This window comes from Brassica napus, chromosome C9, assembly GCF_020379485.1.
Source record: "Brassica napus cultivar Da-Ae chromosome C9, Da-Ae, whole genome shotgun sequence".
NCBI lineage: Eukaryota > Viridiplantae > Streptophyta > Magnoliopsida > Brassicales > Brassicaceae > Brassica > Brassica napus.
This window is the reverse complement of record NC_063452.1, coordinates 13,937,149-13,953,347: the sequence shown is the minus strand read 5'-3', so window position 1 is coordinate 13,953,347 and position 16,199 is coordinate 13,937,149. Positions and strand designations below refer to the sequence as shown.

At 29.2% G+C, this 16,199-nt stretch overlaps 1 protein-coding gene and 1 long non-coding RNA gene across 2 annotated transcripts; one reads left to right on the top strand and one right to left on the bottom strand.

Moving 5' to 3' along the window:
• Nucleotides 1-1,058: 1,058 nt before the first annotated feature.
• On the bottom strand, nt 1,059-6,965 carry LOC125593432. The gene is made up of 2 exons (XR_007329338.1): nt 6,252-6,965; nt 1,059-1,398 (listed from the first exon to the last, which is right to left on the bottom strand). It is a non-coding gene; the product is annotated as an uncharacterized LOC125593432 (long non-coding RNA).
• Nucleotides 6,966-7,302: 337 nt separating this feature from the next.
• On the top strand, nt 7,303-15,645 carry LOC125593431 (flavin-containing monooxygenase FMO GS-OX2-like). The gene is made up of 10 exons (XM_048770055.1): nt 7,303-7,853; nt 8,814-8,884; nt 11,239-11,394; nt 11,508-11,590; nt 11,699-11,834; nt 11,909-12,082; nt 13,097-14,367; nt 14,467-14,588; nt 14,928-15,100; nt 15,189-15,645. Exons 1-7 carry the CDS (start codon nt 7,310-7,312, stop codon nt 13,316-13,318), a joined length of 1,386 nt encoding a protein of 461 aa, XP_048626012.1. The 5' UTR covers nt 7,303-7,309; the 3' UTR covers nt 13,319-14,367; nt 14,467-14,588; nt 14,928-15,100; nt 15,189-15,645.
• Nucleotides 15,646-16,199: the final 554 nt, after the last annotated feature.

Genomic DNA, 16,199 nt, shown 5'->3' with positions numbered 1-16,199 from the left:
TTCACAAGTTTGTAAGATTGGAATATATTTTCCTAGTTCTGTATCTCCTGGTTAGTAGAATAATATTAGCGAAATGAAGTTGAAATATTTATCGTAGACATGGATCTCGACGTTTCTTGTTTTATTTACTCTACGGTCCGTACCTATCAAAAGCAATCAACGATGAACAATGAGATGGTCCGTATGCTCAACTAAACCAAAACGCTCAATAAGAAGCGTGAGTTATGACATACCAACTCAGGCTAAAGCTTTTTGGGGGCTTTTTCTTAACTCTCTTCTCCATTTAATTTATCAAATGAATTCCGCAGAGCATGGCATAATTTCTTCATGGAGAAAAACAGAAATGTTATTACACGGTAAAACTATTGGAGTTTAGACCCCCAAAAAAAAAACTATGGGTTCTTACAGAATCCAAAAGAAAATATGCTACTAAAATACATCTATGGATGCAAAACCTCTACTTCTTGCATAACATATGTAAACAACTATGAATATTGCTGAAGAGAACCATTGAAACCAGAAAAGACTCATAGTTTTCTTAAGAAAAAAAAAAGTTTTAAACCATTTTCAATTCACCTCTATTTTTCTTTTATAAAGGATAAATAAGAGAAAACTATAAATGTGAGAAAGAAAAAAAAAATAGAGCGTAACTGGAAAATAGTTTCAACGATAATAAAAGTAGAGTAACAAATATTTCTACTCAGTTACTATTTTAAACAAATTAATTTAAATTTGTTTTCTGTCCATTTACTTCAAAAATAAATAAAAATAGAAGGATCTATCACTCTATAAAAAATATAAGGAAAAATTTAGGGATAATTTGTAAAATACTCTATTAATAGTTTCAAATTTGAAAATTACATCTTTTTATATTATTTTTTGAAAACTACACTTTCTTAATTTTGAATTGATATTTTTATCCAGATTAGATATATATATTTTTTTAACACCTCCAGATTAGATATTTCAATAATTGAAATTTAGCTTCGAAATCAATAATAATAATAATAATAATATTTATATTTAAGATAAATTTGTTTGTTGCTCAGATAAATATGTACTTGAAGTCACTTAATCTTTTAATATTATTTATTACACAAACAGAGCTTGCGTACTTTTTGTAATTTAATTTTCAGTGACCTATGTTACCACTGTATTAACTCTTACTATACTATCTCTATATTGGAACATAGTTTGAAATCACGCATAGAGAACTAGTACTTGAAGTCACGTAACCTCTTAATTAGGCAACTATTTACTGCGTACGAAATGTCAAAATTCTGCTCAGTCTTTCTTAATACATCACATGCTTCTTTCTTGATCATGTAGGGAAGTTAGCACGGCAACTAATAATGAAGCTGCGGCAACATAAACGAAGTTCCCGCCATCGCTCGTAAACTGCGCCGCAACAACAGGGTCACTTAAACTCAAAAAACAGATAATGGCAAAGATGAGAAAGTTACACAGATCAAATATATTTTTCAAGAGAAAGAAGATAATAACAGAAAATATGAATTTACAAATTCTAATAACACATAAGGACTCATGAACTAGCTAGCCTCTAAATGAGAGAAAAAAATAAACTATGAAACAAGAGAAAGAAAAATGTTTTTGCAAAAATGGAGGATAATGTCTCATGGAGAAGAAGAAGATCGTCTAGAATGTGTTTTTTTCGAAAAAGAATATATTAAAAGAATATTTTCTAGATAATCTAAAGATTTCTATGTTTTCAAAAAAAAAAATATTCTTGTTGAAACTGTTATTTTAACTATAAAATAAATTTAGATGAAAAATAATTGAGAAATATTCAGACCGGACAATTTAGTCAATTTATATATACAAAAGTGTATTTTTCAAAAAATTAAATAATAGTGTAATTTTCAAATTAAAATTTTATCTAAGTGTATTATTCCAAATTTTCCCAAAAAGTGATCCTGAAATTAACATTTTTTTCTATTTTCATCTTTTTATTTCTACCATTTTATTCCACTAAATACGGAAGCAAAACTTGACTTATTTTTCAAAAGATATTTTCATTCAAAAAGTTTATCGATCCGAGAGGGTGCAGATTTATAATCTATTTCTCTATGATAAAATTATATTTGGTCGATACACTATTGAGTCACATCCGTAATATTATTTCCATCAAATCTAGAATTACAATGTGTTTTTTGTTTATGTTATTTTAGTACCTAGAGTAACTCTAAAATTAATTCGACTTGATAGGTAATTTTATAAAGTAACTAAGAATAATATTTTTTTCACCTCTTTTGTTTACTCTAACCATTTTAACCGGCATGTTTATCATGTTGTAAAAAAAATTTAACCATTCAAACTCATAAAATAAACTCCAATAACATAACAAATAACTATTTTCATTTTTATCTCATATTTAATCTGATTTATTCTATTAGGTTGTGACTGCAATAGTTTATTACTCTAATAATAAATTAATTATATGTTTCACTAGTAATTCACCAATCAAATTGAAACTTGCAAGTATTTCTTTCTTTTTTACTATGATCACTATTAATTGAAAAAGATATACATAATTAATTTTACTCTCAGTTTTATTATAATAATAACATTTATTTTAGTTTTTTTATTCTCTTCCTTAATTTTCGCCATTTTATTCGGTTCTATCTTTTCCTTTTGTTTTTTACTCTGGTTATTCTGAAGCTACCAGTCAGACCCTCAATGTTTCTCATCAGACTCATTATTATAGTTTGTCAATCTGATTTCTTTTCTGGAAACAGATGATCATTCACTTTAGGTAAAGGAGATACGGTAAAGGAGCTGGCAAATTAACGCTGGAAACCTTAGAATAATCTGGCTCTCAAAAAAAAAGAAAATTCGAATTATAATCAAATATATTCTGTTGGGGCCACTATAATTAGAGTAATTGTTTTTTTGTCAGCGGTAATTGTTTTTTTGTTATCAAAGAACTTTCTTTTGTTATTTTTCAGCTAGAAAGTTTACTTTAGATCAAGAAGGTGGAAACATTGACGTCAGATGTGGTGGACCCTTCTAAACTTTCCTTTACTTTACCACTTATTATCAGTAGGATTACACAACCATCGTATACCAACACTAGGCTTGGTACTTTTATCCGAGATCCGGATTCGATCTAAGATTCGATCCGGATCCGATCCGAAAATTCGGATATCCGGAGGGGCCGAATCCGGATCCTGATAATAAAATGTTGGATCCGTCAAAGCCGGATCCGGATCCGGATATCTTGATTTTTTAGTCCGGATATCCGAATCCGTAAGTTTTATTAATAACTATTTCAAAAATAGTAATATCTATATATAAAAACTAACTTTATTTAATATATTTTCATTTTTATAATAGTATATGTAAATTTTGTAATATTATACATATAAATAATTAAAAACATTATATATTTTTTATTTTTATATTATTTTTAATATTTTATATATATTATTATTATTATTTTATTTATTTTAAGGATCCAAATCCGGATCCGGATCCGGATATCCGCCGGATATTACAATTTTTAGAAGGATATCCGACACCCGGATATCCGACACCCGGATATCCGACACCCGGATATCCGAAAACCCCGGATCCGGATAAGGATAATAAAATTATGGATCCGCCGGATAAGGATCCGGATCCGGATACCTTAAAATTGCCCAGATATCCGATCCGTCCCAGGCCTAACCAACCCTAATGAAATTTCTTTTGTAACAAGTTATTTTTTTTCTTTGTTGATAAGTACACTTTTCAACCAAAAATATATATAAATGAAGGGTTAAAATGAGGTAAAAGATACCTTCGCTCCACTCACCTCACATTGAATTAACCTATTGCGTATTTATCCAAAAGACTATTTTATTATTGTCCATAGATGAACTCGGATCTAAATATAAATTTTTTTACAATAGTAAAAAAGTTTTAAGAATATTTAACTTAGACTATTTTGTTTCTAGGTTTGGTTTCTCAACTTTTTTTTTTGGCATAAATTTTAGGTTAGTTACATTGAGCTTATAATTTCGCTAATTTCTCTATAGAGAATAATACCATTAACCTGTAAATAAAAAAATATAACATCCATCTATTATAAAAATATATATAGAATTTCTATTTTAAATTTTTCACTTTAAATTTTTCTCTCTTGTACTTTATAAATTATCCGACATAGCCTACATTTTGTAGAGTGACAAAAAGATGGAAATCAGTAAAAGTCAACCAAATATTTTTTTTCTAGCGAAGCTAACAGGAACAATTTTTTATTCTTTTTTCATCTTGATTGGATGTATTTAAATGGAATTCAGAATTTTTTAAAAATATTCTTTTTTTTTTGTTACTCTTAGAATTCGATACAATAATACTCAATTCGTTTAAAAAATATCACCTGCGATAAGTGGTTTTACTTGCCGACAAAAACGAAAAGTAAATGCGCATTTTATTGGAGTTTGGCACATGTAGACACATTATTATTTAAGAATCATTACAACTTCTTTTTGTAGACACATATCTTCACTATAATGATTCTTAGAATCATTAGAGAAATATGTTGGTCCATCTAATTATATAATAAGTTTTTTAGTAAACTAACAATAAATTCATCATTAATGTACTTTATTATTTCCTTAAATAAAATTTACAGAATTGCCTAATATGGCTAAAGTATATATGAGAATTAATGATTTTAAATAATAAAAATTTGATAAAAAATAGTGTATCTTCTATCATATTTGTTTGATTTAAAACTATTAAATAAATTAAACAACCACAATAATCATATAATAAAAATTTAGATTTTTATGTATATGTTATATTTTGAATTTTTACAAACGGCTATAAATTACTAAAGCTGTTAAAAGTCTCACATTCAAATTTTATGATCCATGGTTTAAAATTTTTTTACGACAAAATACAAATGATTACAAAAATTATATAAGTAAAAAGTCTAATTTAATTAATTATTAAGATTAATATATATATATCGTTTTAAATTAAACTATAAACCATACAAAATACAATATTTTAGTTTCAAATTTTACTTTGAACAATTTTTTTGATAAAAGTTTTGAACGATCATTAACAACTTAATTTTTTTTTAAATTATAAATTATTAAAACTATTAATCCCACAATGAAAATTTTGTTATCAGTTATTTAAATTTTTTGTATAAAAGATAAAAATGATCAAAAAAAACTATATGAGTAGAAATCATCATTTAATAGACATTAATATTAAAAATATACTAAAATATATTATCTATGCCAGTATCATTTAAATTTAATAACATATCATATCAAATATAAAAAAAATATTTTTTGGATTAATAAAATTGATGTATATGTTCGCATCAATTTAAATATATAATTAATAGTTACTGACTTTTAATTATTTAATATATATTTATTATTTCATAATATATAAAAATATTTAATACATAAAATAATTTATATATATAATGTTGATTCCGCGCAAAACGCGTATCTTAACCTAGTTGGTTAGTATATGATTGCGAAACTTGATCCACCGATTATTTATTAGCTCTACACATGAAGTCACTGCTCTAAAAGTTGGATTAAGCAGACCCTAAGCCTATGCCCGACTAATCGGTAGAAATATGTGAGTGACGTATTGGGCTATGTACTATAATAATGATCTTCTAACACTTCAAAGACTGATTCAGTTTATTAACACAATAATTTATTTTCTTATTAGACCCTAGTCTTCTTTAATGTATTGTATTTAACACTTTAATGAAAATATCTTTTAAATAAACTTGATTTCTACTTCAAATTTTTAGTATTTTAAATCAAATAAAATAAAGAAAAGATTATAACATTATCACTGAAAAATTAAAAGATATTTAAATTGTACTAATTTTTTTTATCAAAACCGCACTATTTATCCACACTTATCTCACAAATCGTATAAACCACAACTGGACCGTATCGCACTTTAATACTTATATTATCAAAACAATGGTTACCATTCAGACACTAAATTCCAAATCAGGAAAGGTTAAAACAGGTCTAGTATATATCTCTATAACAAAAAAATCACAATGATGGAACATAGATAACACATCTAGATGAAAGTGAAGAGACAAGAACTAAAGAACCAGGATAGGAAAAAGCATGCGACACAACAACTAATAATCAAATTACTAAATGCTAAAATGAACACCACACAGAAGCAGAAACAAACAGATCAAATTGAAGTTTAATCCAATTATCCAAGAGACGAGAACTGCAACCACCCACCTTGACAAACCAGCAAAGCAGAAAACGTCGGATAAAGCAGCAGCAACATCATTTAACCCAAACGAAACCAGACAAATGGATTAACTCAACCGTCAATCAGACATATCTGGAATTTAGGCTTCAACACATGGAAGGATAAAATCGGATCTGAAGTTCTACGCCTCACATGCTTCCATGGCTTCTCAGCCACATACCATTAGAAATCAAACCAAGATGAACCTCACTTTAAAAAGAAGAATGACAACAAAAGAGAGATGGGAAATTTGTTCAAGTGCTGTCAAAGCAAAGAAAACCGGTCTCCGCAAATTTGTTGGTATACTATTATTTTTTTTTTTTTGAAAAAAGAGAGATGGAGAGATATAGTAATTATTTGCTTTTAACTAAAATTACAATTTCGTTAAAACAACAAAAACTTGGTTTAATTAAAACTTATGATAAAACTTATGTATATATTTATGAATTAAGAAATGCAAGCAAATTTAAATTTTTATATATTGATTATTAATTAGTTTGTAATAAATTATAATTTTCCAAAAATTATAGATACATCAATTTTACAGATTCACATAAAAATATTATGATAATTTGCAGTAATACATATCACACTTGTTTACAGTTTTTTGAAAAATATTATTAATGATATAACTTGATAGTTTTGTGGACTACACAATAGAACACAATAATAAATAATATACATATTTGGAAAGACATTGTAAATAAAAATACATTTTACACTATTATCACAAATATGATTGTCGAAATATGTTAAGAATATAGACAATACATAAAAGTACAGACATATAATAAATTTCGAGAATATATACATACTGATTGTTTATTTTATTTTTTGTATTATAGAAGTATGGGGTTCATCTGAGAAGAACTCAATTCGTAAAAGGTTCTGTTTTCCTTTTTTTCAGCAATTTATATTTTCTTTATAATGAAAATAAGTATTTGTATATATCTTCCTGTTCTATATAAACCCATTTCTCTTAGCCGGAGTAGACAACATACAACTAAAGAAATAAAAAAACAAACATAACATTAACATTTGAAAAATGGCACCAGCTCAAAACCCAATCAGTTCGAAACACGTAGCGGTGATCGGAGCCGGAGCATCCGGTTTAATAGCGGCCAGAGAGCTCCATCGTGAAGGTCACACCGTCGTCGTTTTTGAGCGGGAGAAACAAGTGGGAGGTCTCTGGATTTACTCACCTAAATCTGAATCCGACCCGCTTGGTCTCGACCCGACAAGACCTATAGTTCACTCGAGTGTCTACGAGTCTCTCCGAACCAACCTCCCGAGAGAGTGTATGGGTTTCAGGGATTTTCCGTTCGTGCCATGTGTTGATGACTTTTCAAGAGACTCGAGAAGGTATCCGAGCCACAGGGAAGTTCTTGCGTACCTTCAAGACTTTGCTAGAGAGTTTAAAATAGAGGAGATGGTCCGGTTCGAGACCGAGGTGGTTCGGGTTGAGACGGTTGATGGAAAATGGAGGGTCCGGTCCAAAAACTCCGATGATCTCTCCAAAGATGAGATCTTTGACGCAGTCGTTGTTTGCAGTGGGCATTATACCGAACCTTACGTTGCTCATATTCCTGGTAAAGATTAGTTTCTAATTGCTTATATAGTTTTGCAAATCGTAAGTTAATGCTTTTGACCTAAAAAGAAACCAAATTGCGGTGAAAGAGTTGGTAGTAAACCCCAAGTGAAACTGTTTAGGTTTTATTTAGCGATTTCATAAATATTACAACTTTTTGGCGTATAAGAGAATCAATCTCCAACCCACTCCATATTTTAGTCCAAAATAGTGTAAATGAAAAAAAAATATATATATTATTCTATAAATAGAGTAACATTTTATTTTTTTACTCATTACTCCATATTTACTCCATGGAATGAAGTTGGAAATATCCGATTTAAGTAAATTCACTTTATCGCGTGTTTGTATTTCACACCTCCAAGGGTTCAACTAACAAAATTGTTTACTTTGTTAATTTTGGAAAGTTATTTTAAGAATCAGTAACAAAAATAAGATATATTTCCTATATTTTGAAAATTAGATGTTTTGGAATTTTTACCCATTATATATAACATAAATACTTATTTTGTTATTAGTTATTTTAATACATTTAATATTTTATGATGTTTCACTATATGTCTATATATTTTAACTTGTATACTATATGTCTATATATTTTTATTTTTATTTTAGTTTTAAAATAAAATGCTTTAGTAAGAGTCTAAGCATCAATCTTAAGAAGAAGAAAAATATGATTAGTGTACTTTTTGCTTACTACTTTTTTGTACTTAGTAAAAAGTAAACAAAGAGAGAGTAAATTGTGTATTTTCAGAAACCGTTAAAAACTTGATAACTTTTCTTTACAGAAATCTATAGATAAATTGCCACCACGAGATTTTCTTAACCACATCAACGGATTTTGCATTACAATTGTTTACATGCATTCCCTACTGAAGACTTTATGATCATTTTTGTACTGTCTATATGTATTCTGAAAGGAAATTCAATAAAAATATTTAATTAAAAAATGTATATATAGGGATAAAATCATGGCCAGGAAAGCAGATCCATAGCCACAACTACAGAGTTCCGGGTCCATTCAAAAATGAGGTACGCATAAAATATATGGCCCTCATTTCTTCACATAAATTCATAATATATGGTTCTTATTAGATCTCAGACAGATCCTAAATTATTATTTAGGATCACGAATATACACATTTTTAAAAGAAATATTTAAAACAATGTTATACTAAAACAAAAAATTACACAACCCATTTTATTAAGACAAAAATGTTTCAGTTAATTATTAATATTTCAAAACTTATCATTATTTTTAGTTACAGAAAATCCAATCCCTTAATTTTATTCCATCTACATAAACTAGATATAAATTGATTGCAAAAAGCATGATCATATTCTTAAATGAAATAAAATATTAATTTAGGTGATAATTATGAATATAAAAACACAAAATTTATGCTAAACAACAACTTTTTATCACTGTACAAATAAGAGATTACTAGATCTCGATCCGGATTTTTGTTTTCATTTATTTTTATATAAATATTTTATTTTCAATTCTATATTGGTATATATTATATTATATGTGTCTATCAATTTTTCAAACATAATAAGTTTAAGGTATATATTTTTTCATTGAATAAATTGTTTTAAACTTTCACATGTATTTGTATCTTCTTATATATATATTTTTTCGGATTATTATTTCATTATTAAAATCGTAACTATATATATAAAGATTAGTAAAATAGTGTTTTATTGTCATATTCAAATATATTGTAACATTTAACAAATTTAGAAAGTTTTTAAAAAATTAAACTTTTTGCTTCATAGATTTATATTATCGAGTAATTAAACATTTAGTTTTTTGTTAAATTTTGAAAATAAACTATATAGTTTCAATTTTTTTTTCATTGATTTAAGGTAGTAAAGATTAATCATTTTTAGATAATATGATTTTTGTTATTTTGAAAAAAATATTTATAATTTTAAAAATTAACATTGACAAATATTATCTATTTAAATTATATATATTTAATTTATATTATCTATAAATCTAATGGATCATCTATTCTTTAAGTTCAATTATTGATAGCCCAATAAATATTTCCGATAGGTCCAAAATTTAAATGATAAGATTAGATATTAAATGTAACATGACTTTATAGAAATAGGTCCATTAGGTCCATTTTTTAAAAAATCATTCGTGAATCAACGTTGTAACTTCTGTTTTAATATATAAGATAGAGGATGTTACAAAAAATAGAAATTAAATAGGTTATTAAAATAATAATTACCAAATATAGAAGAAGCAAAATTAATTTGTTGATTTATGGGTTGCCAGAATTTAATATTATTTGGTACTTATTGGTTAATTGAAGCTAAAATGGTTTAGATAATAAATATTAATATTGTATTTATATTAGAGAGATTTAATATTAATATAGTACTATGTGGAAACTGATGGTGATAGAGGTGCTCTGATTTACGTGAAATAAAAAAAATTATAGAGGAATGGCATATTTCAAAATAACTTTACTTCTTTATTTTGGGTGAAAATTATCACAAGTAACTTTTTTTTTTACTGTTTTGGGTTTATCTTTACAATTTTGCGAAATTTATCCTAATTTAGGTTTCAAACTTATTCTCGCATCATTATTTAACACATTATATGTCATGCATTGCCCCTGTGCATTGCTTTCGAACAGAAGAAGGATTCATATCCGTCAATATACATACAGTAGCAACAACAAAGAAAGCAAAAAATGACACGATGTTTTTTTAAGGAGATAATAAAATACTAGGATTTGACGCGCGAGTGTTTGTGTTAATAAAATAAACATTTGTTGACGTTACTTTTCAGTGACATTATTCATTTGGAAAATACTTAGAAAATTAATTGTTTATCTAAGACAAAGTTTTAAGTACGTATTACAATTACATAGGGTTGAACGTTGGTTTGCAAAATTTAAATTTATAGACTTTAGATATTGTATTGAACTGAGAACTCACAAAAATTTTAGATATCCGTTTTGAAAATGATAAGTTATAGCATACGTATAAAAATAAAGATCTATTTTTCAATATAACTGTTTGCTCACACAAATTGTATTAAAAAGATTGAAGGTACATATCAATCCATAGATGGGATGAAAATTACGATTAACAAAATATAAAATAAAACAAAAAGAGAGATGAGAGATAATAGATCGAGAGAGTCATTGTCTACCACATACACTTTGCTTCCAGAAAGGTAAAAGTATTCTCTTGCCCGAATTCTATATAATATGTATCATATACTAACTATTGGCTTCTTATGGTTATCTAATCAGTTATAGTTTTTTGTGTGTTGAAGGGGGCAATTTCCCTTTATATGTGTTTTAAAACTAAAAAGAAAAAAGAATGATATGCTTTAATTTTTGTGTTGATGTTTTTGATAGGTGGTGGTGGTCATCGGAAATTTTGCGAGCGGTGCCGATATCAGTAGAGACGTAGCTAAGGTCGCCAAAGAAGTACACATTGCGTCTAGAGGGAGTGAAGCCAGTACGTATGAGAAGCTTTCCGTGCCCACCAATAATCTATGGATTCATTCTGAGGTAAAGCTAACAACTTTATTTTCAAACCATGATTTTAGATTATAATAGTTCAAAAAGAAATTCATCTTAAAACCATTAGAGAATGAAAACTTTATGTTTTTTTTTTATCGTAGATAGAGACTGCATGTGATGATGGTTCAATTTTTTTCAAAAATGGGAAGGCGGTTCATGCAGATACCGTTGTGTATTGTACCGGGTATGTTCTCTAATCATTTTCAATATTTTAATGCTTATATATAGCGAGATATCATATGTAAATGTGGATGGATTCATTATATTTCTTATATCTTGGTTTACTGTCCAGGTACAAGTATAAGTTCCCATTTCTTGAAACCAATGGCTATATGAGCATTGATGATAACCGCGTTGAACCTTTGTACAAACATGTCTTTCCACCGGCGCTTGCCCCAGGGCTTTCTTTTGTTGGTTTACCAGGGATGGTTAGTCTTGATCGATATTCCTTTATTGGGTTTCAAGTCTCTCACTTCTTTTTGATCTATGATTTTATGATCAGGGCATACAATTCGTCATGTTTGAAATCCAAAGCAAATGGGTAGCTGCAATTTTGTCTGGACGAGTTACACTTCCTGCACCAGAAAAGATGATGGAAGATCTTATTGCATCGTATGCCATGCTTGAAGCGTTAGGTATTCCCAAGAGACATACACATAAATTGGGTAAAATTCAGGTACGCTCTCGTTTTCCGATATGATCACGTGTACAATATTGGTCTTGATAGTTTCAAACATTATTTAATACTCCGTCCATTTGTATTAGTTGTCGTTATACACTTTCAAATTTATTTTATTTGAAGTGTCCTTTTATCTTTTTAATTTATATGTTTGTCAGAATCTTTAGATTATCTTATTTTTATCTCACTAAATAATACTTCATCCGTTCCTAAAATATCCATGTTTTAGAATTTTCACACTTTTTAATAAAATATATTAAAACTTAACTATAAATGCATAGTTTTTTGTAATTTTATATTTCCTATATTTTTAAACCAATAAGATTTAAAGAAATGCAATTAATGTTCTTGAACTTCACAATTTCTCATTATTAGTTGACAAAAATTACTTTGAAAATATAAAATATATATCTTTTTGAAACAAAAGTTTTCTCTAGAATATGAATCTTTTATGAACGGAAGGAGTAGTATACTGATTGATGGCAAAATAAAAACATTTAATTTTTTTAATAGGCATGTAAAAACCTTTAAAATATACTCCCTCTGTTTCATATTAGTTGTTGTTTTAGAGTTAAAATTTTGTTTTATTTTAAATGTTGTTTTATGTTTTCAATGCAAAATCTATTAACAATATTCTCCATTTTATTTTATTTTATTAGTTGAAATATGGTTAAGTGTATAGGTAATAATGTTTTTATTTTGGAAATATGCAAAATTAAATATTTTCTTAATCTGTGTGCATAAACTTAAAACGACAATTAAAATGAAACAGAATGAGTATAAAATATGGAACAGATGTAATCTATTTTGCATTTACATTTGAATTGTTTTCTAGTTGTAAAAGAAATTTTAGTTTATCATAAAATATTTTTTCTTGCAAAGTATAAAAAGATTTTTTGTGTGGCTTTGAAAATCTCGAATTTATAATTTACCAAAGAACTTGGATGTTACTGCTAAATTAGTAGCGTAACAAGAGTATCATTATATCAATGATTTTTTTCTCTCTTGCAGTCTAAGTACCTTGACTGGGTCGCAGAAGAATGTGGTTGCCAGCTTGTTGAGCCTTGGAGAACTCAACAAGTTGACCGTGGTTACGGGAGACTTGTCTCTAACCCTGAAAATTACCGCGATGAATGGGACGACGATGATCTCATAAAAGAAGCGTACGAGGATTTTGCTAGTAAGAAGTTGATTAGCTTTCTTCCTTCTTACTTCCCCGAATCAGGAAGATGATATCCCATAATGGTGCCTACTTGTTTTTTTTTTTTTTTGCTAAAATTTGGAAAAATGTTGGTTTTAGTAAAGCAAAATGTAAGGGTTGCTTGTTATACAATGGCTACTACTTTTCAAATTGTCATAGGTTTTATCTAAGAAAAATCAGGATGGAGATTTAAGCTTTCATGGCATAACTTATTTCAATTAAACATTGCTATGCAAGCACGCATGGATGATTTGTACCAACCGCAATCACTGCTTCCAAAGTTCACAACATGTGGGAGGCAGAACGGATCCATTATTTGTTGATGCATATTACATACGTAAATGAAAACTTTAGCAAAGTGTTACAAGACAGCAACATATGGAGATTAACTAAAATTAGATCTACGCGAACGTATATACATGGCCGTAATCTCGCTAATAATCTAAAACTAGATATGTTACAAGAAAAAAAGATCTAAAACTAGATGATAATTCCTACCATGTGCGGGACAAAATTTAATTAAAAATGTTTAGATGATGTAAATAATGAGTACATACATATCTATATATATAAAGAATAGTTTTCTCTATCCTGGGTCCTCCACGTCGAATTACACGTCACTCCTGACGTTATGACACGTGTCCTCTGTAGCCATACTCACCGTTTCATTAACCTTATATTGGGCTATGTGTTTCTCATAATTTAGTGGGCTTTACTCAGTGATTCAGCCCAAAACAATGAAAAACCAGCCGCAGGACTTTTAGGGTTTCGACGTCTTCTTCTACTATGAAACGAACAGTTTTCTTCTTCGATCTCTCTGATATATCTATGGAGTTTCATTTTCTTCAATCCGCGTCAATCATGGCTGTATGAATCTTCGATCTGGCGTTCTGTCTGTTAATCATGGCTCTATGAATCTTCGATCTGGCGTTCTGTCTTTTCTTTATATAAATGAAACTTTCCTTCTAATTGATTCATCCTCTTTATCGTGCTCTTAACTCCATCAACCCTCTACGAGCACGATCTGTTATTGAATGCACCTTATTCCTGTGTAAGGCGGTGTCTTCTAATCCTATAAAAGGTGAACCTTACTTTCCTTAGAACATCATCATCTGAACTCTTGGAAACGATTAAGAATTTTTTTTCTCTGAAATGACTAATTCATCGATTTTCTTTTCAGATCTGAAGTTCGGTTGATGCTTATCCACGGTTCAAGCACGGTTGCTCCGGTTCTGTTAGGCCAGAAAAGTCAAAAAGCTGTGGGGAGATGAGGCGTGGATATACTCTTTACTGGATTCTAAGGTATTTATTTAAAAACTTATGTTCATCATTTTCTTCAATTCATGTTCATATTTAGGTTGAATTATCCGGGCGTGTAATCTCTATCAAGGTTTTGAATTTAGATCTTTGTTAGGTGTTCTAAAACTTTCATCTTAATTAAGATGATTCTTTTTTTGAAATCATGTTCATATTGTTCTTAAACTAAACTCATGTTCAAAGTGTTCTTAACTCATGTTCATATTAATTTACAAATTGTTGGTTGATTATGTTTCTTTTTCAATGTGATTCTGTTTGTAAACTCATGTTAATAGTTTTTTTGAGCTTACTATCTCGAATTTCCCTTTCCGTTGACGTTTACAGTCTACTGCTTTACACGCTAACTTCCACAGTGCCTAACTAAGTTAGAGAACAGAACCTTCACTTTCCAGCTGAAGCTCACTGAGTTCAACTTCACTTCAAAGCATCAGTCATTCACCATCTCCCACATATTTGAAAAGCATCAGCGTCCACCACTACCAAGCTTCGCTGAACAAGTAAGCACACTTACAGCCATTAATTCAACTGTACTGAACATACACTTCGTTCCTATTAGCTACTTTACTTTTTTTTTTGTTTCTCCAGAGAAGTAACAATCAACCTGGTGAAGACATGCCACGAGCTGGAGCAGTGTCAAGTAAGCGATCTGGTGAGATTACCGGTGAAGCCTCTAAAAACACTGGTGTGAGTGATCGTCTTGGGATTGTTGAAGGAGGTGATGCTGATCCACCTATCCAATCTGATGAAGCTGTTTTTGTTGACTCCACCACTACCAATGAACCACCCACGGATGATGTGCGTGAAGGGAAAAAGCCACGCAGAGCTTAGCTTCATAACTTCAGCATGAGTTGATGTTTCAGTCGTCATCCTCGCCTCTTATCTTTTCTCCGTCTTTTTCCTGGTTTTAGTATTTTAGTACTCAGAGTTACTTCTCAGATGAAACCTATTTTATGTTTTGTTTTAGATCCTACGTATTAGTTTTCCTTACCATCTTGGTCATAAAATTGGTTTTTATCTTTATAAAAAAAAACTCTTTCTAGAAGTTTTTAAAAGGGTGACTCATACACATGATATATGTAAAATGTTATGAGTGGTAGTCTACAGCTCCATACTCATAACTTGCGTTCTAAGTAAGGTGGATTGATTAACAAGCTCCATCGCTTTGAGGCCGCACGACTATGATGTGACTCTACATCCCACTCTCAGTTTTAATTAAAACTCAAAGGATAAAGTGATAAACTTTTAAGTTCCTCATCTTCCCTCTTCCTACATATGAGCTACAGATAACGATGCCTGGACTACGTCACGTACATTATTTAATTAACCCTCCAACCGTCGTCTGTAGACGCCCCAGATTGTACCCCGTTTAATTATTAATCCGTCAAAAAATCACATGAAAATTAATTGTCTAGATCACAAACGGTCGGAGTCACTATATGCAAATGTCTTTATGAGTTTTCAGCAAAACATATCTTACACGTTGAAAAATCTGCAACACGATTACTGTGTTTCAGGGATAACTTAATCTTGCTCAAGTTCCATCCATATCTCCATCTCGGTATCAATAACTTCATCAATAGGAGTCTGAGCCAATGT

What these genes read in the sequence shown, in the direction of transcription:
- LOC125593431 (XM_048770055.1), top strand. Translation starts at nt 7,310, where the DNA reads ATGGCACCAGCTCAAAACCCAATCAGTTCGAAACACGTAGCGGTGATC. An exon ending in TTACGTTGCTCATATTCCTG is followed by an intron (nt 7,854 to 8,813) that starts GTAAAGATTAGT and finishes ATGTATATATAG; the next exon opens with GGATAAAATCATGGCCAGGA. An exon ending in CGGGTCCATTCAAAAATGAG is followed by an intron (nt 8,885 to 11,238) that starts GTACGCATAAAA and finishes TGTTTTTGATAG; the next exon opens with GTGGTGGTGGTCATCGGAAA.